The sequence below is a fragment of the Haemorhous mexicanus genome, chromosome 6 (assembly GCF_027477595.1).
Source record: "Haemorhous mexicanus isolate bHaeMex1 chromosome 6, bHaeMex1.pri, whole genome shotgun sequence".
Classification (NCBI taxonomy): domain Eukaryota; kingdom Metazoa; phylum Chordata; class Aves; order Passeriformes; family Fringillidae; genus Haemorhous; species Haemorhous mexicanus.
This window is the reverse complement of record NC_082346.1, coordinates 31,774,175-31,795,574: the sequence shown is the minus strand read 5'-3', so window position 1 is coordinate 31,795,574 and position 21,400 is coordinate 31,774,175. Positions and strand designations below refer to the sequence as shown.

Below are 21,400 nucleotides of genomic sequence, written 5' to 3'. Positions count from 1 at the left end.
CTCAATGAAACTCCCACAGGAGTTGTCCTGAAGGCTGCTTTCTTTTGTATGTCCAATAGAGAGATGACCCCTGGAGGAATCTATGATGTCAGAAGATGTGGGATCAAAATCATTCAGACGTTCAATATTGAGCATGGAACAGTAGATGAATTTTTCATGGATGGTTTAAGATACAGTGGCTGTTTGTACAGCTCTAGTAACAAATTCAGTGCTGGTTTTTAAGGAGTAACAAGAATAGTGCTTCTAAAGATAGGGGTGTATTAGGGAATTTAAAGTGGTGATCAAGCTGTGAAAATTTCAACATTATTCAGCAAGAATGAAAAGGCTATGGGGCTGAGAATATACCTTTAAATGTAGTGTAAAAAACTTCAATTAAAACCATTAATTTTGGATTCTCCTTATCATGTTTAACTAATTAGGATTAAACTATTTTACTATACAAATGAATAAAGTCTAGAGTTGTTATCACAAGAAGTTTTTAATATGATTTGTGACAAGCAATATCAAAGTTATCAACTCTCAAGCTTCATGTTCTGAAACCAGACAACTCTCAGCAACAAAAAAAGTTGTGCACTGATAAACATAGGAGGCGTATTGTATTTTTTAATTAAATATGAAAACATGAGCTGTGTACATTATTTTTTTCCCTAGAAAACACAGCAATTTCAAAAGTTTATCATAAAATATTTTCATGAAATGAGTGAACCAGCAAACACATGCACTTGTGTGCCTTCCCCCCTCCCAAGATAAAAGTGATGAGAGAGACATACGCAAATGTAATAGTTAACAGAACAAGTGGAGTTTTGCCATAGTTTGGTTCTTTTTGGAAAGGATGGAATGTAACATTGTGCTTGACTTCCTATGTCACAACAAAAAATATTTGGTGCGATATTTTAACATTTTCTTTTTAAGTTTCAATCTGGTGGAGAAAAATACCTTTTTCTATAATAAAATATGTCTGTTCTTTTTAAAACGTAACTTTTTTGCACAAAATAATTTTGTAAACTGTTATCTCAAGGGCAAGGTAGGCGGTCCCGTGTCAATGTCCTCCCCCCCACTTAAAAATGTGATCTGGTATCTGAAGCAAAACAGGAAAACACAAAAAAGAGCGGAGCAGAGGTTGCTTTGCAAAGAGAAAATAGGGCGTGTTGGACGGGGGAGAGGGGAGGGAGCGTGTGGTGCGACAGAAAAAAGTTAAAGGTCACTTTCGCCGTAGAGTGCTGTGGAGAAGGACATGTAGTCCAGGGCACCGGGTACAGCATCACGGCCAGTGTAGGGTGCCATCCTAGCAATGCAATATTCAGCCTGGTCAGGAGGCAGCTCCCGCCGCAGTTCATCCACAGTGATGTAGTTCTGCAATGAGGACAAAGGATAAGGCAATTGTTACTTTCTGGAAACTGACTTTCCCCTGAGGGACAACCACACCCTGCTGCACCAGGGCAGCAGGCAACACACAGGGCTAGGGTCCCAACAACCAGACCTGTGCTGTACACCCACACAGGGAACTCTCTGCACTTACTCCCTGGGAGGACATACACTCCCTTTCCTACTGTTAGGACAAGCAAATGGTTTTTACAGTGAAGATTGGTTTTGCATGAGACATGCTGGTGCAGCTAAAGAAGGACCTGGAAGATAAGTCAGGCAAGTTGTTAGTGTTAAGACTGTGCCTTTCTGTTGACAAAGGTGGTCCTGCTGAAAGTAGATGGGAGGAACCAGAAATTTAATTTGGATGCTGTTGCTCACCAGCAGGCGGTAACAGCTGCTTGTGCTCCTCCATTCCCTCCCTTCAGAGAAAGGGAAGGGGCCAATCCCCACTAGTTCTTACTAGTGAACCAATGCAAGCAGCAGACAAGCAAACACTTTGTATTGCTTCCACAGTACCAGCAACAGTCTTTTCACTGCAGACATTTTTAATAAGCAGCAAAACTTATGTAAATTCAGCTTCTGGAGACTCACTGCACCGAGCTTAGCTAGCTCAGCCTCTCTCCAGGCAGCAGGTAACAGTAGTTGCCTGTTTGCTAATCATAATCACTATGTTGTCTTTAGCTAACTGACTCACGGCCATTTCCAGTCTGTCTCAGCAACAGCTCAGGTTTCACACCATCCCTCTCTGTCCTCTGACTTCTTATAATTTCTTTTTCCCTTTCACTTTAATGACTGGGGTATGAGGGACTTTCCTTCATAATGAAATATTAATTCATGTTACCAGAGCATGTTAAAACACTGACAAGTATATGTAACATACTGTACAGACTAAACAAGTTAATAAGTAATACTGCCTCTCAAAGTACCTATTTATTCAGTGGTTAGCTTATCTGAATAACATGGAATTTTCTGGCCTCAAAAGACAATAGAACTGGCTTTGGTCAGGTCTAAAGGACAGGTATCATGGGTTTCTAGATGATGATTAAAAAAAGATTCTTAGTCAAAAACGGAAACCAGTACTGGATTTCAAGGATAACTCATTACAATCTGTGAAATGGTATCCAGCATTTAATGTGAGATAACTAAAATCACTAGCAAAGAAAGAGATACATTAATATTACATGTACATATTATTTGTTCAGTTACGTAAAAGATTAGCGGGCATTGTTATATAAGAAAAATAAGATTACATATTTTATTGGCTGCTTCCCCTGATGATGTAAATTCCAATAATTAATACTTTTCATAGCACCCTGAGTTTTCCTATATTCAACCAATTTCAATGGTTAAAAGATGTCCCCCCTGTAGATACAGCATATCCTCAATGAAAGTCTATTGACTGAATGTCCTCAATGAAAATCTATTGATTCTGTAACAACTGATAGTGACATGTAGATCTGGGAAATATTATCCCAAGTTTACAGCTGTCAGTAATGAACAGTTTTCAGGACTAATCAAAAACCATCTGTTGAACTTGTTAATTTTAAAATAACAAATTGCGACCAAGCTTTTAATTAAAATTTTGAAGCAAGAGTGGGCTGCAAAGTTCTGACTGACAGCTAAGCAAGACCTTTGAGTGCCTTAGGAGGCTGCTCATTAACCCACACTTTAACCTTGCACTCCTCCAGCATTACAGAATGCTCCTGTGAAAACACCCTCCCATGGCAGAGTGCTTCCCTTGACACTTTCTCTCAGAGACAAAAGAAAGCAGAAGTTAAGCAGATACAGGAAACCAAGGTGTGGAGCCTGACCTTGTCTCCAGCCAGGATCTTGAAGGAAGCCATAACCTGGTCAGCAGTATCTGTATCTGCTGTCTCCCGGGACATGAAGTCGATGAAGGCCTGGAAGGTCACTACACCCAAACGGTTCGGGTCGACAATGCTCATGATGCGGGCAAACTCTGCCTCTCCCTGGAGAGCAAGAGAGTCATGTCAGCCTGGGGACTTAGGCAGCAGTGCTACCAAAGTGAGGAGGAACCGTTCGGCAGCTCATCTCACAGGCTAGAAAACAAAGCCAAATAGAAAACACCTCTGGGTGGTTTTTTTAATCAGGATGTTCTTTTTTAGCTTGCTGTTGTACAGATGCTTCCTACGCATTTGTCCTCTGGAATAAAACATTGCCAGCTATGCCTGAGGATAACATCCAGCTCTAGGACAATGCTCCTACTGGGGAACAATACCAACTGACTTCAGAGGAAGACCCAAATTTCTCTATACATGTGCTAGATATCTGTAGCAGTATCTGAAGATCTATACTCCTTGAATCCTTTTACTTTCATTTACTTTAAAGAGAACTTCTACAGTTTTTTTTCAGCTGACAGAATAGAAGAAATATCTCTGGGATATTTCATAGTTTTGTACTCATCTTTAATAGGCAGGCTTTGCAAAGAAGGACTTGCATATCTGGAGTGGCCCAGGGAAACAGTCTCTACAGGAAAGATCCTACAGAGAAGTTTTGCTACAGAAACCAAAACCTTGTAGTGTATTTTTTTTTTCATTTCTTTCTTTATTTAAACCAAAGGTCATCTGTTCTCATCTCTGGGATTCCTTCCTCCCCAGGTAAGGAGGAGGGAAGAGCAGAACAGAATGTTCTCCTGGGAACAGGCTCTCCTAACACATTCAGAACATTATACCTTCAAGAGTAATTAAGATACCTAATCAAATGTTACAGTCTTGGCACACTACACCCAAGAGTTTGCATTTACACTTGGCTGATGAGTAAGATGAATAAACACTGCTTTGCCTGATATCAGGAGCAAAGACACCAAGAGTGCAGATGAATATGTCTGCACTGGGCTCTTCTCCTGCCCTTTTGATGAGCATCAATCTTTGGCGAAGCTCTTCCTATTAGCTGCTATGCCTCGCAAGGTGCGACGTTACTGTTCTGAATATTCAGGTATTCTGGTGAGGAAAAAGCTACAGGGAGAATGACTGGAACTTGAACTTACATGTCCAGGAAAGGAGATGTGAAACAAATGGCAGGAATGAGAGAAGCAGCATTCTGAGTGCATTCATAAGTGAGGTCACGTATACTTCAGAATGATTTCAACTGATATTCAGGGCTGGGGAGGTAGTGTGTGCTATGCAGAGAGCAGGCACCAATGTGAGGAAGCTTACTGTTTCTTCCACTAGTAGCTACACAGTTTGATAAATATAATTTTTATTTGAAACATACATGAATTAGACAATTATTTCCATTTTTGCACCTTTGGTTAGAGCTGCGAGACAAGAGTTTTATATGTACAACTAAGACTAGATTGAACATTGCTGGTAATTCTGGAAAATCAGGCTATATTTACCTTGATTCACTACACATTCTCCCTGTATTTTTGGAGGTGCCTACAGAATCACTTTGAATAGGAGTGATAGAGGGCTCTACATTACCATATTGTAACCCATGGAGATAAGGCAGGCTCGGAAATCTTCACAATCCATCATACCAGTCTTCTTCTACAGAGAATGACGCAAAGATGGAAAAAGCCAAAAGAGAAAAGGGAGACCAGTCCAGGAGAAATGAACCCACAGGAAATGTTATAAAGAATGAGTTTCAGGGGGGAGAAGATAGAAGGAGGATTTACAGGACAATGAAATTAACAGAGGAAAGGTAGTTTGTGAAACCATGAAGAAGCAAAGGTGGTTTTGGACATGGAATAGTTTATATACAAGAAACATAGTGGTTAGGAAAAAAGGGCAAGAAGATATTAAGCAAGACAGATTGAGGAATGGACAATGAAAGGAGTTTTAAGTGACACAGAAGTAAACAGAACAGTTTGAAGACATAAAAGGAATTCTCCCAGGACAAAATTTAAGGAATTAAAAAGGAATAGATACCAAAGTGCATTTAGAGAGGAAGTAGTATAGAAAAGTGATGTATATAATAGTCAAACACAAGAACAACAACAACAACAGATGGATTAAGACAAACAAGAAAAGAAAGGAAAAAACCTGTTATTTTTTCACAGTTTAATATCTGGCTGTGTTCACCACTAGCTTTCAGTACCTGTGCATCGTTTCCAATATCGTAACCCAAGCTGATGAGACAGGCTTTGAATTCCTCAGGGCCAAGTGTGCCGGAGTGGTCCTGGTTATGCGGTGTGCCAGGCAGCAGGACATGCAGTGCCAGTGCGGTGACGGTGTGGGGCGGAAGGAAGGGACACACAGAGGAGATCCAAGGGAGGTGAAAGGACAATGAACAGGTGCACCATGCAGTGGGTGAGGAGAGAGGAACAGAAAGAATGACATGCAGATAGAAAGACAGGGAAGAAAAATAAAAAAGTGCACAACATTAGATATCACAATGACATTTCAGGATGTGCTAAAAATGCTCTTAGAACAGTTCCTTCTCAGAGAGCTCATCCCATGTTTAGAGCATTTGAATGACAAAAACAGCTGATGCTCAGAAGCCTCAAGATCTCAATCTCCCAAGTGAATTACTTGCATCACTACTTGTTATCCAGTGTCAGAAGCCCTGTGTTTCACTAGTAACCCAGAGTGCAGGTAAGCAGGCAGAGGCAGTGGGAAGCATTGCCTTAATCTTATAGTCAAAAGTTCCACTAAAGGAGTAGGTGAGGGCAGGTATGTTTGGCAACACACCCAAGAAAGCTTAGCTGTCAGGGCATCCCAGAAACAGACAAAGAAAACCAGCTGAAGCTCAGGGGAGCAGCATTATGGCTGTATTTATGAGACCTGCACAGGAGGTGGAGCTTTGACTGGCAAAGCTATTTCAAGTGCTCAGTTCTGCCAGCAGCACGGATGTACAGTGCAGCACAACATAGCTTGGCAGCTGCTCTTCCCTTTGCTCATTGCCCGCTCCCCCAGTGTTTGGATGTACCCCTTAAATACAACACAAGCTACTACAAGAACTAAAAATCCCCATCCATCCTGCAGAATTTTAGCTCAGAACAGCCCCAAAGCACTGAAGAGCCCCTGCCTGCTGCCACCACCTCTGGCTAGACCAAGGAAGCTATAGACAGGATGATGAGGCCAATTTCAAGTGACTTTCTTCAAGAAAACCCAGTTTTTTAAGTCAATGTTAAGCCTTCATAATCCAATAGTTGAAAGTGGGAAACCCCTGTTCTGTCTGCATTAACATTCAGACTGTTGTGAAAGAAGGGGCAAATGATATGAAGGTCAAAATATAAAATATACAGGGCTTCATGGGTCCCTCTCCTAAGAAAAGAACCCATGGTTTATTTTTCTTAGACAGCTAGAGAAGGGCTGAAATAGCCAGTGTTCAGCAATTTAAAAGCATTGCCAATCTCTGAGGTCAGGCTGTCCTCAGATATAGCAGAGATGGTATAGAAGAGTGGGGAACAGATGGTCCCAAGAATTTTATAAACCAAATAATAATTTGCCCACTGGAGAGGAATGGATAAAAGTCTAATTGCCTAAAAAAGCCTTCAAACCTCTCCATATTCTGGCTTTACTGGGAAATTTTGCAGCTTCCTATGAAGACATACCTCTCCCAGGCTAACAGTCACTTGGCAGTCTTCACAGAAATGAGTGATCCACAGGAGTGGCATTTTTAAGAATGAAACATCTTCTGTGAGCCCGTTTTATCACAGTGACTGCTTGTTTTTTATTGCACTGTGCAGTCTACATGGAAGCCTGTAGCTGCAGTCAGCACTGACTTACCCTGTCAAAGTGGTTGAAAGAAGCCCGGAACTCATTCATCTGTTCCTGGCTGATTCCTTTGGCATCACGGGTCAGGATCTGGTTTTCCACTTCGTTGATGGTTCTAGCAATTGTTGTTAGTAACTGCTCCCAGCCCACACGGATATGCTAGTAAAAGAGGTCAGCACAATATCGAAATTAAGAAGTCTCTCTTTTGCTTCTGAGGCCAGTGGATCAAATGTGCTACTTATTGCAAATTAAACCATCCCAGTTTGCAAGGCAGTCGCTGGTGTACATTTTCTCAGAAAAGACTCCTTCTAATCTGCAGGTGTTTAAAATCTAAATTTTAACTGAAAAAACCCCATACTGAAGAGGCCAATTTCTGATCTTTCTTTCTTTTTCTTAAAAAAAACTTGGTCCTATTGCAAAATTCCTTTGCCTGGTCAAAGCAACATATTGGAGGCGTTTAACACAAATGAGAGGCAAGCCCAGTGCTTCTAGGACTAACTTAAGCAGAAGACTCTCCTTACCAAGAAACTGAATAAAACATGGCGCTTGGAAGACACTGGTGCTCCCCCGCTTCTGCTGTTGCTTAATGGAAATGGTCAGAAACCAAAAAACAAGTTTCGAAGCCTGTCTGTGTTCAGTTGAACTCAGACTGCTCCCAAGAAACCTCACGTTATCAACAGGAAGCCAGTCTCTGACTTTAAAAAAAACTTCTGTTGAACTTTTTTCTTCTGCCTGGTAGTGGCAGCTCAAAATCATCAGCACTTCCCTTTCTAATCCCAGCTAACAAAATCAGGTGGCAGGAGAAATGAGACTTGTCAATTTTTCAACCAACATTGTGGGATCTTATTCAGGTTGTTTCTGTTGTCTATATTTGGAAGTACATTGGAATGGGTTGGCATGAAGTACAGAAAGGCAAAAATGAAATTCCATGACATGTCATTGCACACTTGGCCATATTATCAAGCTCTCCATTTTCCTGAGAACTGCAGCACGTTGCCAGAGCTATATGTGGCTAACACTAACTGGCCACAGCAGATGAGGCTGTCTAGTTGCTGCCAGAACATTTACCTCCATGGTGTAGTTGGTGTGCTTGTTGTCAAAGATAAGCGCTTCCTGGATCAGCTGGTGGTCTCCTTCCAGCTGGTCAATCTTTGGTTTGTAATTCACAATGCTTTTCTCGTACTGTCGCAAGTGGTTGAGCTGGTCCTCCAGGGTCCCGTGCATCTCTATTGAAATGCGGCCAATCTCCTGCATTAGCAAAGCCAAAGGAGTTAAGACTCCACTGAAAGGACAAGCCCCAACACGCCTGACATTTACTGCAGCAATTTCACTCTCACACAGCACGATGATGAAAAAAAAATAAAAATCTCATGGAGCAGTTACTTCACAGGAGCTGAGACAGTGTCAGCAAAAAATTTAGCACAGCGCTGAACATTTTTCAAGTGAGGTGAATCACATAAGATGTGTCTAATACAAGGATACACGAGAAAGGGCAACTGCAGTCCATAAGCCAATAATCTACCAAGCCAGCTCTTTTTCTGGTGTACAGTCTGCCACTAAGTTAGTTCTTCATAGAGACATTTCTGTTACTGCTCTCTTCTTTCCAGCTCATGCCATCAGTAATAGCTTCGTATTCTTACGTTTTATCAACTCCAATGACTTTAACTCAAATCTTACCTAAAGAGAGATCTTCCTTAAAAATGTCTCCTCTGCAGAAGTTTGATGTATTAATTGTATTTACTTAGTCACAAGACCATTGCTGTGCAAGCCATTACACAAACTGTCTCTGATCTAGGATTTTGAATTTGTTGTATATAAACCCAAATCTTAAAACACCAATGTCCCCCATCTTAAGTAATGCTTTTTTCCTGGTACTCAATTTAGAGGAAGAAAAGTACAAGTGCCTCAGTAATCAATATCAATCTTGGGATTCTTCACATTTTCTATGATGTTTCTCTTGCTGTAACTTGAAGAAAGAATGGCTGTGACAGTGGTCAAGAGAGATCATGAATAAGTATCAGTGAAGATCAGAGAGGACAATAGTGTTTCAAAATTTGCAAAGCCCTACCTCCATCTTAGTTTGGATCCAGGGTCCAATGACATTGGCCTGTGCACCAAACTGTTTACGAAGGCGTTCATTTTGCTGCTGGCGAGCGTGTTCTTCCATCAGGGCTTGATCCCTTCTGGGAACCAGCTGCCGCACCTACAACAAAGAGTAACTCAGTGTGCAGTTTAGACACACAAAGGCACATGTACAGGAAATGCAGAAGCTGCCACAAGGGAGGGAGGAGTGGGTGTTTGCACTGAATACAAGCAGTCATATGGTTTAAGTCACAGTGGGCAAGCTCACAGAATGTGAATCCTATCTGCTGTAGGATACACACAAACTCATGTCAGGCCATGGAAGACCAGAAGCGGCTTCCATTCATTATTTGGGTTTTTGGTGGCTCACGATAACTGAGTTGCAGGATTCTGTTCAGATCTCACATGGGTGATTTTGTTTGGTAGTAAGAACCATAAGCCCAATGGGTAAGGACAGTAGTTGCTCTTTTAGGATTACAGCAGGGAAAGGCTACTTGGAGCAGAGACAGAACATCAGAAGGGCTGAATGGTGACAAAGGATACTTCCCTGCAGGTCAACTGAAGACTAAAACCCTCAATGCTTTCAAATCTAGCAACTTTCATTTAAAATTAGCATGTAAAAGGGGGTCTGTGCCTCAGGCAATTGTACCAAGTATGTCTTCCACATTCCAAGTAAACAGCAGTTGAGTCAAAACCAAATGACAAAACCCCACTAAACTCAGCAGTAAGCATGAGAGGGTAACTGCAGAGTAAGTAATCCATTTCCTGGGCCCACAGTGGTTGAGTAGTGATACTGTCCCCCACTACCCTACAAGGCTGGAAAAAACTCACATGTTCCCATTTGCCATTGATCTCATGTGGGGTGATTGTAGTGTAAGGATTCGTTCCTGCCATGTTGACATGGTATGTCTGGACAATCTTTGAGACTTCATTGTGGATTCCCAGGATGGCTTGTCGCTCCTTGTCTGCATCTGGCAACGTGGCTTTGAACTGCTCATGAGCTGTGGTCAATCCCTGCAGAAGGAAGGCAGCAGCGAAGGGAGGGTGAGAACATTACTTATGAAACTGCCTCTTCAGCAAATGTAATCCTGAAGTGACTGCAAAAGCTAACATATTCCCAGGACACAATGCAGGCTACTCTACTTTTCAGGTTCTCTCAGTATCACTAAATGGGCTGTTCTAAGTAGATAAATGATATGAAGTTTTGTTTTCCCTCTTTCTGTCCCGTGTTGACCAGTGACAGAGATCACATACCAAAAAGGAATAATAATGGCTATAATTTTGGGTGAACTATTTCTCCAACACTTCTCAGTGACTGCTTGTTAGCCTCTTCGGGGAAGAAAATCTGACTACTAGAATTACTATTAAAAAAAGTCTCACTAGTTTGAACGCACTATATGATCTTCTCCCACAAGGTATGCACTATTTCTACACCCAAAGTAACTCCAGGTGAGTAATCAGGGTCAGATTCAATTTCATCAGAGTCAGTTAGAACCAAGTGAAGGTCTTCCAGCCAACTGCAAACTTGCACAGGCATCACATGCTCTTGCTGCTGGAAAACAGCTCCTTCTCCCTGACCACAACAGGCCCTTCCCGCTCCCTGGCTGTGGTGCCTGGGCCATGCTCCAAGGACTGAAGGTTGGGGCATTCTTGCTGGTAGCTTGTAGCCAGATGACAAGCCAGCTGGTCCTGGCTCATCTCCCACTGCTTCTACAGGCCTTTAAGGTGCTTCATCCCAGAAACCTAGAAGATCAAGTCTAGGGAGAGAGGCAGGAAAATGCATGGGAAATAGAGGTGTGTGCGGGGATAAGCAAGGGAACAGTGTAGACAGAAGAAGGAATGAAAGTAAACCACGTGATTGACTGCGCTCTCTCACAACACACACAGTTAACTACTTTCTGTAAAATTCCTCCCTTGCACGGTGACTCATTGCTTTGCAGCTGCTGTAGTGGCCATAGAGATGTAAAACAAGACTGGGGGCTGGGAAAGACATTGCAAACAGCCACCAGAGACAATGGAAATGGTTAAGCGCTGTTTAGATTATCTGGCATTAAGAAAGACTTAATGAACCCCTTTGTTCAGGGTGGGAAGGATGGAGGAAACTAGTAACTGTCACTCAGTAACTGTCACTACTGCACCGCAGTCCTGGCTGTCCTGCTCCCTGCAGGTCTCCCATTTGCTGCCTCACTGATGGTCACACTTCTCTCAGCTATTCTGGCAAAGACCTGACTTGGATTCTTTTCACAAGCCCATCAGGCAAGTGAAATCGAAGTCGCCACCGCAATCCAGGAAAGAGTAATTCCTGCTCTCTAAGATCTGCAAATTACCTGTATATACCTCAAGTTGCTTTCCTAATACCCTTTCAGAAGGGGAAAAACTGAGATACCGTCTTTGTTGTGTTAGAGAAGGCAAGACAACTTTGATTTCAAATGGTAATTCAGCACCAAAATGGACAATTCTAGTTTTTCTTGTGCTCAGCACCAAAAACCAGCTAGTAGTTCAGCTGTCCTCATGGTACATCCTATCACATAGGACCAAATGACCTGGACACAACATTTCCATGTGAGAATTGACCTGCAGTCCCTGTAAGTAGCTTTGTACATGTGGGTTAGGAAAAATTCCACAAGACCCTAAAAGGCTTTCTCAGTTTTCAGGTTTCCATTAATATGGCTCTGGAGTTACTCTGAAAAATCTGTTGTCAATTTTTGTCTCCAGCTAGGATGATGTATGTACGCTTTATACCTATTTGGATCCAGGCTTTTGAAGAAAATAAAGGAAAAAGATACTTATTTTGTTTATCTTGATAAGGCTCACTCAATAGAGCAGAAGCACCAAAATATAACCTATAAATTCATACCACGATGAATTCATGCAACTCAGGAGACCCCAAATTTCTCACTGTCCCCACCTAACTGCAAATGACTGCTCTGTACCTGGATCTCCTCAATGGTGTGAACAATGAATGTGTCCTGCAGATCTTCCATGGCCCCTTCCATCCAGTTATTGAAAGGGGCAGCTCGTTTGGCATACTCCAGGTACAACTGGTCAATTGTTTCCAGTAGCTTCTCTGTCCTCTGTGCATGCACAAAAAGAAATAAAAGAAAGAAAATCAGGAGAGATGGCTGGAGAAGAATAATCATATAGATACATGGGTTGTCTAAGCTGCTCCTTCCTTTCAGACCTCCTTGGTGCTCCCAGGATGGCACGTCAGTAAAAATCTCTCTGCTGTTAAGAGATTACACACTGGACAGATTTTTTCCCTCTAAGGGAAATAAAATAAATCCAAGGTCCTTTGAAATAAAACAAAACAAGGCAAAATTTCAGGCAGAATGAGATTACAAAACACAATAAAAAGTAAAAATAAATCAATAGCCTGAGCAAACAAACGGCACCATAACTGAGCTGAAGAAAAGCAGCCTAAGTATTCTGAAATGTAGCCCATGTTTACAGCGCAGGATGTTCCAGGAGTTCACAAGTGAGCTGATATTGCTTGTGCTCACTGCAGCTTGGCCCCCACAAAAGCACCAGAAGGTCCAACTTGTGACGTGTCTCACCTCCAAGGCTTCTCTACGTTTCTGGGTTAGGGCACCCAGATTATCCCACTGATCACAGATCTTCTGGCACCTGGCATTGACACTGGGAGAGTCGTAATAGTCCAGCTCACTATAAAGGGTGGGGAGAAAAATGACAAGAAGTCAAATAATAACCCTGTACAGAAATAAGAAAAACCTGTTAGAAATCTTCATCCATCTTGAAGACAGATTCAGACAAAGAGATCATGGTCACTGCAAATAAAGCAAGTCGGGATGATATCAGGATCTAGTTTAGAAGACAGACACTATGTTATGCTGAACCAAACAGCACAGAACAGGACCACCCAAGGCCTCAACAAATACTGGGGCCGGCTACCTGAAGGGAATAACTTGCCAAAGGGGGAAGGGAGCACAGACTTTTGCTCAAACTGGAAATAAGCAGATTATGATGAGAGCAATCTGCTCCTGTATTCTGCTTAAGAACATTATGCAGTCTAACAAACTGTGTCTTATACATCAGAATGGAAACAGAAGATTTTATTAGGAACACTAAGAAACTGCTTAAGATTGTCCTAAGAATTGCATAGTACAAGTGGCAAGGAATAGCTAAATTACATAACCCAGTAAATTTGTTTAGGACAATCCCAGAATAACTGTGTAGGTTTCTCTCCTATATGCATGACAAGAAGCGCTTTGCTGACATGTCTATAAGCTGACACTCAAGGAACACAGGCTGGTAAAAGTATGACTGGGGAAAGGAGAACAAAGGGGCACACTAAAGCTTGTAGCCTTGCATTGCTTCGTGCTCTGCACGTGGGCAAAGAGGGAGAAATCTGCAGAGGGAGACCTGCCAATCTGGGAAGTGTCAGCCTTGAGAGAAAAACCCAAAATAAATCACTGGGAATAAATCACTGAGTGACCCTGAGCCATCTGACGAGCAATTCTTTAAGCAGTAATGCAGGTTACACTCTTGCCCCATCTCAGCCTTGTTTCTTCATGCCATTGTATTGCCCTCCCGGGGTGTGTGGGCACAGCTGTTGGTGAAGCCCTCCAGTAAACTAGCCAGGTAACTGATGGAGACTAAAAATAACTTCTTTGCTAGGTTTTTAATCCAGATCAGTTGCTTGATCTACTTTGCTGCAGAGCCAGCACTGCAGATGAAAGAACTCCTTCTGAAAGCCTAACCTGTAACACACCTGTGCTGGACCACTGCAGCTAGGGAGGGCAACGTGCCATGTCCCCAGATATTCCTGCCATGGGTGGCTGCAATGGCTTTCTCCACACCCTCTGCATCTCTCTGTAAGTGTGTCTCTGGGGGAGAAAAGAGCTCTGCCATGATATTTCAGGGCACGGCCTCTTTGCTGAAACGGAAGATGGCTTTTATAACAATAGCAGAGCCTGCTGTTCTCACAGTTCAGAAGAAATAACCTCTCCCACAGCTTAGGCCTCAGTCTTCCCTGTTGCTCTTAGAGCTGCAGCTGCTTTGGCTGACACGCAGTGTGTGCTTTGGAAGTGGCAGGTCAGGTAATGCTTGCTGACTAGACAGACTCAGTTTTAATCTTACTGACATGGAGGATTGCCTTGAATCCTCCTCCTCTTCCAAGGTCAATCCTCCAGTGGAAAAGAGCAATTCTGTAAATCTCTGTTGTTAAAGAAGATAATGATCTTGATCCAATAATCCTAAATTTTTAGAGAAAAACAGCTCTTCAGCCCAAGAGGACTGATCTTGGCCCAGACTCCAGATAGGCCAGTGTGATGTATAAATCATTTAAAAATAGGAAACAGAGTCAAAGCTAAGTAGTTCAGACTGTTTGTTGCCAAGAAACATGCAGGGTTTCAAAACCTCCCTGTGCTGCAGCTGCTACCTCTCTGCCTGCCTGCTATCTCTAGCAATCCTGATGATTTCTCCTGGTAACCTCTATTCTTCCACGAAAAGGAGTGGAGGTGAAGGTTTCCAAGCTGGCGGGAAGCAGGGGAAGAGCTGATGTGCTGCGAGGATGCCCTGCAGCAAGTGCTGAACAGAGTGCACACAGTGCAGGTACTCCTGGGGGAATGAATGAGGCCAAGATGGGCTCAAGCAGCTTTTTTCTTGCTGGAATAAGGAGGGCTTAATTTTTTTTTTTAGGACCCTCCTATCCTCTCCTCTTTCCTTCTATCCCTGGAGAAGTATGACAGTATAACAAGTCAGAAATACAGCATGTGCCAGCAGCAGGTCAGACTCTTTAGGAAAGGGTTCATAGCAGCATAATGAACTGGAAGAGGGTGGAAACTTGGCTTAGGAATATAATTCTGCCTCCTCTTCAACAGCACCCACAGCTCATCCATTTTCTGGCCTGCTTTTCTGGTGTGTCCAGATACTGGATAGCAGTATCCTAGATACTGTTTGGAAACACTGGGAATTCCCAGCATTTTTGTATGGGGATGGATTTTTTGCTCTCCAGAGGGCAAAGCTGACTAAGCCTCCCTGGCCCCAAGGATGGGACCTGCGTTGGGGTGCCATACTTGAGCTCTTGTGCAATAGCAGCAATCTGTTCCACGCGGTCCTGGTGTGCAGCCAGGTCACTCTCAAAGGCCTCGTGTTTCTTCAGCAGGGCCTTGATCTCCGAGAGGGTTGCAGTTTCGTAATCCTTCTGCTGCAGCATTGCTTCCTTACCTGGGGAGGGAGCCAAAGGACAGAAGAATGAAGGACAGGACCCAGGGTGGCCAAAGCCAGCTCTGGCCATCCAGGCACCCTTCGAGAGCCCTCAAAAGGGCATTGGCCTCACTCCAGCTTCCCTGCCCGAGGCTTGTCCCCATGCCTGCTGGCCTAGAGAAGCTCAATGCTCACTTTCAAACCACGAAATGTGAGTTTGCCATTAACAACACAGAAGGGCACATAATGTAGCTAAGCCAGCACTGCCACAGTTTACACTGGACTTGTCTCAGTAAGTGAAAAATGGGTTATGCTGATCCTGTAGAAGCCAATGGTAGCACTTACTATAGAGGACTTTTCCTCTGCTCTGTGGCTGCCCTCTTCTAGCCAAAGTTCTCACTTTGCCACAGTTAGGAAGTGCCAGTGTTGACTGTATGATGCAGAACAGCGATGAAGCTGGTCTCCATACACTGCTTTCTAATAAAATAAGAAATACATCTAGCCTTCTCAAGAGGAAACACTCATGGAAGGACCCATTCACAATCCATCTCCTCCTCCCTACATAACAGTCAGGACTGTGTCAGGCAACAGGAAGCATGCAGGTTGGCATTACCATCTGTCCAGGACTCATGAATGGATGCCTTCTGCCGGAACTTCTCTGCCAGGTGATCCAGCCTCTCTAGCCTCCGGATCTCATTCAATAACCACTCCTCATAGCCCTTCTCAGCCTGCTCTAGGCCACCCCAGGCATTGTTTATATCCTAGAGACAGAAACATGAGAAGGGAAGGCAAGTTAGAAGCTGGAGGGAAGATGTTCACCAGCATTGGTCTCAGTAAGCTACATGGTTCCAACTGATGGGAGGAAGTGAGCATGGGCTTTTCATCTCACAGGGCTCTGCAGACAAGTCAGGGAGACAAAATGTCAGACTTAAGGCAAGCAGGACTAGGAGTCCAGGATATAACCATCTTCAGAAAAAAGCCACTCTAAACACTTCTGGAGTTTTAAATTTCCCCTACATCAAACTTTAATAAAACTCAACCATTTCTGAATCAGAAAAAACGAAAGCCACCGAGACATTTCCTCATAAAGACATGCAACTTGTGAAGAGTCTCAGAGTCTGATTTAGACACAGGGAAGCAACAATCACTTGATCCTCTCCTATCATGGCCTCCCTGACCTGTATTTTTCATGGTTCCTCTCACATAATATGTCACTATAAAGGTGGGCATTCTCTGCACACCCATGGGCAGAAAGGAACTCTTGTTTTTTAGGCATGTTTGGGGTATACAGAAGCAGTCACCCGCACTCACCGAGACCATTTTTCCTTCGGAGGGCATGAAGGCTGGCCTGTTGCTGAGCCGCAGCTTGGTCTGCAAGGTGTTGAAATTGATCTCAAGTTGGCACTTCTCTTGGACCTTGGGGGGCTTGTGCAGGCGGCGGTAGTCCCGGAAGTCCTCCAGTTTCTGCTGCATGGCCTGCATGGTGTTCTCTGGGGCCCGGTTCTCCAGCCAGGGGATGGTGCGACGAATCCACTCCAGCAGCTGGAGGAGCAATGACAAGAAGCCTTGAACTGAAAATTGTGCTGAAACTGCAGGTGTTGCTCTGATTTCATAAGGGACCATTTACTTTTATGTTGGCTGTCAGAAAGATTCTGCCACCAGCAGGGCTCATAAAGGAAAGCTGGCCAGCTTTTTAGGAAGTACTTCTTTTTTTAATAAGCAGCATATTTCCTACCACACTAAGTAGTATTGCTTGCTGCAGCAGTGCCAATCCAACATCCTCAAGGCACAGCTTTTGCACAAGCAGGACCAAAACTATAATCTCAGATTATGTTAAAGCCTTAAGAATTTTGCTGGACTGCTGCATAACTAAAAGATGTCAGTCATATTATCTCCAGAACAATCTGACAGGAGAAATCAAGTTCTTGCCTTCAGTTCAGCCTTACACTTTTCCCACTCTAGCCTCCTCAAAGTCACTGTTGCTCCTTGAATATACCTCAGTAACAAACCCATCTGGAGAGCTGGCAAAATGCTAAAGCAATAGGCAGCCTACAGTGTGAGTGGAGTAGTGCCCTATGCTTTTCATATCAGGCTGAAACCAGGCTTATAGGTTATGTTTGCCCTTCTACTGTCCATCTTTTCCCTACTTATCTACCACAAACATACTCCAGTCCACATGTGGTCTCTTGTAGTTTCCCTGTTGTCAGTCTGTCAGCCTTCTCAGTTAACAAAAGCAGCCTGCAGCTTGTATCTGACACAGATTCTTTCCATTATCAGCAAATCTGTATTTCTTTCTTCAAGTATCACTAACTTTTATTCTTTGATCCAACTCCTGACTTCTACAGTACATTAACATACAAGTTGTATGGAAGATCTAATGACCTTGTATAGTCCTGATGAATTCAAGTTAAACCAACTTGATTTTTCCTTTCATTTTAGCATTTCTGGGTTGGCTCCTAATAAATGGAGAAATTCAGAAAGCTTCTCTGTGGAAGCTTTCTGTTTTAAAGTAGATTGCTCTTGTCTTTAGGGTAACTTCAGTCCTTAATTTGAAGAGGAAAAACTAATTTTCCAGGGAAAATAGCAGTGGTTCAATAGCACTCCCCAAGATTACTTATCAGCATTAAATGCAATGCTTTTCTGTATACCACCACTCAGAAAACAACACCTACATCACTGGCCAGTTTTTCGTAGTCTTCCATGAGCTGTTCATTTTCCTGGTTGACTGCCAGCACCTTGCAGATCCGATTGGCTGCTGTCTCCGCCTGACAAAGAGAAGAAAAATGGAAGAAGGGAAAAATGTGAAAAAAAAAAAACCCAAACCAAAACCTGCAGCTTGGCTTCCTGCTACATACCTGCAGGTAAAATCTCCTACCCTTAGCTTTCTCAACCTGTCTGCACTTTGAGACATCTGTCCTGACCTCTCTGCTTTCCATCTGGCCTTCTATAAGGATTTGGTTTTTCCCTTCTATAATGACTTGGTTTTTCCCTTCTTCAGAGAGTCTCAGCTGTACTGATTCTACCCTATATGTTGTGGAATAATCAATGTTTCTGTGCCTTTTCTGGAGCTGCTTCTGTAAGAGGGCCTTGTTATTTGCTTCCTACCAGAGGGACTCTGGCTACCTCTTCACAAAGACAGATAGAGTTTCTGCTGCCACTTCCACTCCCCACACCAGCATTCTGAGCTGGAACAGCAGCAACAGAGTGATGTCAAGCTGATGAGACTGCCTCCATACTTTTACCCCAGGAAAGAACTACCCAAACTGAGTTAAGCCACAATCTGGACTTACGGAAAACTCCTAATTTTGTTTGGAAGATAAAATGGTAGATACTCCTCCTAATCTTCAATTCTGCCCAGCAGAACTGTCTTCCAGTTTTCACTGTATTTCTGGCACTGATTACAGGGCCACCTCCTTGGTGAAGCGTACACCTACTATGTATTCAGAGTCTTATGATCCAGCTGAGAAGAGGATTTCTTTTGCCCCCACTTTTCTGGGTGATCTTTCTGCTTACTCTTCCAAAACAAGTCTCACAATAAAAAAATATCCGACCGTTACTATTTAGGTTTGGAGGCTTTTTTCTTTTGTTCTCTCCACTGTGAGACCAAAACCTGATTCTCTGAAGGGAGCTCAACGTGTCAGAACATGAATTTGGAAAGTAAGGATCAGAAAAATCCTACCTATGAACTCAGAAGCAGTGTCTGGCACGGGGGACATACAAGCAGGCTGACCCTTGCACAGAATGTATCTGTGGGTTATCAGCTCCTTTATCATGAGCATGGTGTGTGTCATGCCACAAACCCTGAGGAGATGACCCTGTGATGCATCAGGGGATTCCTCAGACCCCTCTTAGCACAGTGTAGCTGTGACCCTGGTGCCTGGGGAAGGTGCTACAGGTACCCACAGGCCCCCTTGGGAGAGCTACTTCTTACAGAGGCTGAGTGCAAATAAGGAGGAGAGGCCAACACTACAACAAACCAACTGTGAACACTGTGTCCTGCCTCAAAACTACATTTAGAACTGATGCCAAAATAAGTTTTGCTGAGTTTATAGCTGTAAGTTTCAATGTTTTTCAATTTTAAAAAGACCTTTTAATATCTGTTTATTCAATCTTCAAGGACATTTGAGAAAAAAACTCTAATTTTTGCAGCTGATGTGAAGTAGCAAGAACAGCAATAAAGTCATAGGCTGTAGAGTAATGTATGGATTGCCAAGATCCCAGGGGACACAGCAATCTTATTCATTTGTAGAATGAAATGAAGCTGTTAAAACATCTATTCAGCCATCTGCCCCTTCACTAAAGTGGACCAGCTATGAGATACACAGATTATCAGCTAATTTAAAACACATCAGAGAGACCTGTACAGGAAAAGGAGCAGTTTCACTTAAAAAAAAACCTGCAAAAAGGGCAAACAATGGTTACATTTAAAAAGCTTGTACTTCGACCTATTTTTAACTAAAGCTTGTACTCTAATGGAGTGTTTTTTGATATTCCGAGAAAACTATAGACATGGGACCTAATAGTATGTCAAAAAGACAATGGCAGAGCCCTACCATGATATGCCTAGTGACTGCAGGGAACTGGCAGCACCTAATGTTTATCTCAATCACTCCAGGAGAGATGTTCATTTAACTTTCTTATTTTTACACCCCATGAGCTCACTGCAGCAGCAGCCAGCTGTGCAGGCAGGATCCCCTTCCACTGAGGCATATTTACATGTATCTGATGATAGACTTTCTCCAGCTGCCCAAGTTTAAATATGTGTGTGTATACATGTGCGTTGAACAACTGTCCAAACAAAAAGACCCTAAGAATGTCAGCAGTTATGACATTATTTGTGTTATCCTAATGGCAGGAGTGTAGAGGCTTTCCTTTTCCCACTAGCACTTCACTCCCAATGGTTCTTGCCTTGGAACTGCTACTGCTCCAGGAAACAGTGTGCTGCTGCTGCTGCAGCCACAGGAAAGGGTCTGTGGCCACAATCAGCATTAATATCACAAGCAACACGTTACACTGTGCTCTGAGTAAGGTAGGACAAAACAATGCCAGAGCTTTCAGGCAACCGTCACAAATACCCTACACAGTACTGTTAATGAGCTGATCCACAGTGATGGCAACCTCAAAACTAAAGTGAAACACTTTTAGGTTAAAGAAGAGTGGCACACCAAGATGTTTACATGAGGCCAAGGCAGCTCCCCCTACACCTTCATTAGTTCAGTGGAAAAAGCTGTTTTGGCTTCCCCACACTGCTAAAGGCAATGATGCATTTAGGATGTTCATGCTAACTCCAAAAAAGCCAAGATGCCCACAAGGCACAGGGCTGCACTGAGAAGACGCAGAATCCTGGGCTCTGGAAGCTGCACACCTATATTCTCAGAGAACCTGTGCGAGCTCATCAGCTTCAGTGCAGCACCATGCTGACACACTGTACTGCTTGCACTCAGAGTCTTGGGGAGGGCAAGCTCATTCTGCTTGATACCACGCTGCTGTGTCTATGCACATGCTGTCTGATAGAATCAAAATGAAAAACTGAACGTCAGCAATTGATCTGATCTGCCTTTTGTCTTTTCTGTACTTCTCAACCATAACCTGAATTGCTGAGGATAGGTGCAGAGTTTGCAGTCTCTCTAGTTCATGGATCCAAGTCTTTCTGCTGAGGAGGATCATGAAGGAAGGCATTCCCACAGTGACTATGTAGGGATGCCTGCCTGTTGCTGTCCTCTAGCCTCAGGGGAAGATGCCTGGCTGCTGTTGTCCTCTGGCCCCAGAGGACCACTCCAAAATACTATACACCAAACACAATCTTTTAATAAAACAATAAAACATTAGTTAGAAATTGCCACAAGTTTACAAAATATTAAGCCAACCAGTAGTTGCATGCATTTAGTGTGAAAGTCAGAAGCAGTTAGAAAACAAGCAAACCAACCAAAGCAAGTATACCTACAAATATATATATACTTTAAAAAAGCCATAGAGAAAAAGCAGCCATCTACAAACACATGTCAGGCTGGGGACCCTGTACCTTCAAAGGCTCAGGATAAGAGAATGAAAGAAGCAGAAAGCGGTTCATGGGACTCTCCCTTCAGGCCTGGTGGCAGTAATGAAAA

At 43.2% G+C, this 21,400-nt stretch overlaps 1 protein-coding gene across 4 annotated transcripts in view; it reads right to left on the bottom strand.

The window, feature by feature from the left end:
* Nucleotides 1-459: 459 nt before the first annotated feature.
* Nucleotides 460-21,400, bottom strand: part of ACTN1 (actinin alpha 1) — an 86,582-nt gene continuing 65,641 nt past the window's right edge. For 2 of the 4 annotated variants that reach the window (XM_059849706.1, XM_059849708.1), the window contains 13 exons: nt 17,966-18,058; nt 16,605-16,835; nt 15,907-16,054; nt 15,164-15,314; nt 12,683-12,791; nt 12,062-12,202; nt 9,960-10,142; nt 9,115-9,249; nt 8,115-8,294; nt 7,059-7,205; nt 5,425-5,505; nt 3,177-3,335; nt 460-1,353 (listed from right to left, as the gene is read on the bottom strand). In XM_059849706.1, coding sequence (XP_059705689.1) covers nt 1,195-1,353; nt 3,177-3,335; nt 5,425-5,505; nt 7,059-7,205; nt 8,115-8,294; nt 9,115-9,249; nt 9,960-10,142; nt 12,062-12,202; nt 12,683-12,791; nt 15,164-15,314; nt 15,907-16,054; nt 16,605-16,835; nt 17,966-18,058 — 1,917 coding nt within the window. In that variant the 3' untranslated portion in view covers nt 460-1,194. Of the gene's footprint in view, nt 1,354-3,176; nt 3,336-4,808; nt 4,875-5,424; nt 5,506-7,058; nt 7,206-8,114; nt 8,295-9,114; nt 9,250-9,959; nt 10,143-12,061; nt 12,203-12,682; nt 12,792-15,163; nt 15,315-15,906; nt 16,055-16,604; nt 16,836-17,965; nt 18,059-21,400 lie in introns of all 4 variants that reach the window. The other 2 variants (XM_059849709.1, XM_059849707.1) reach the window with 2 other exon arrangements.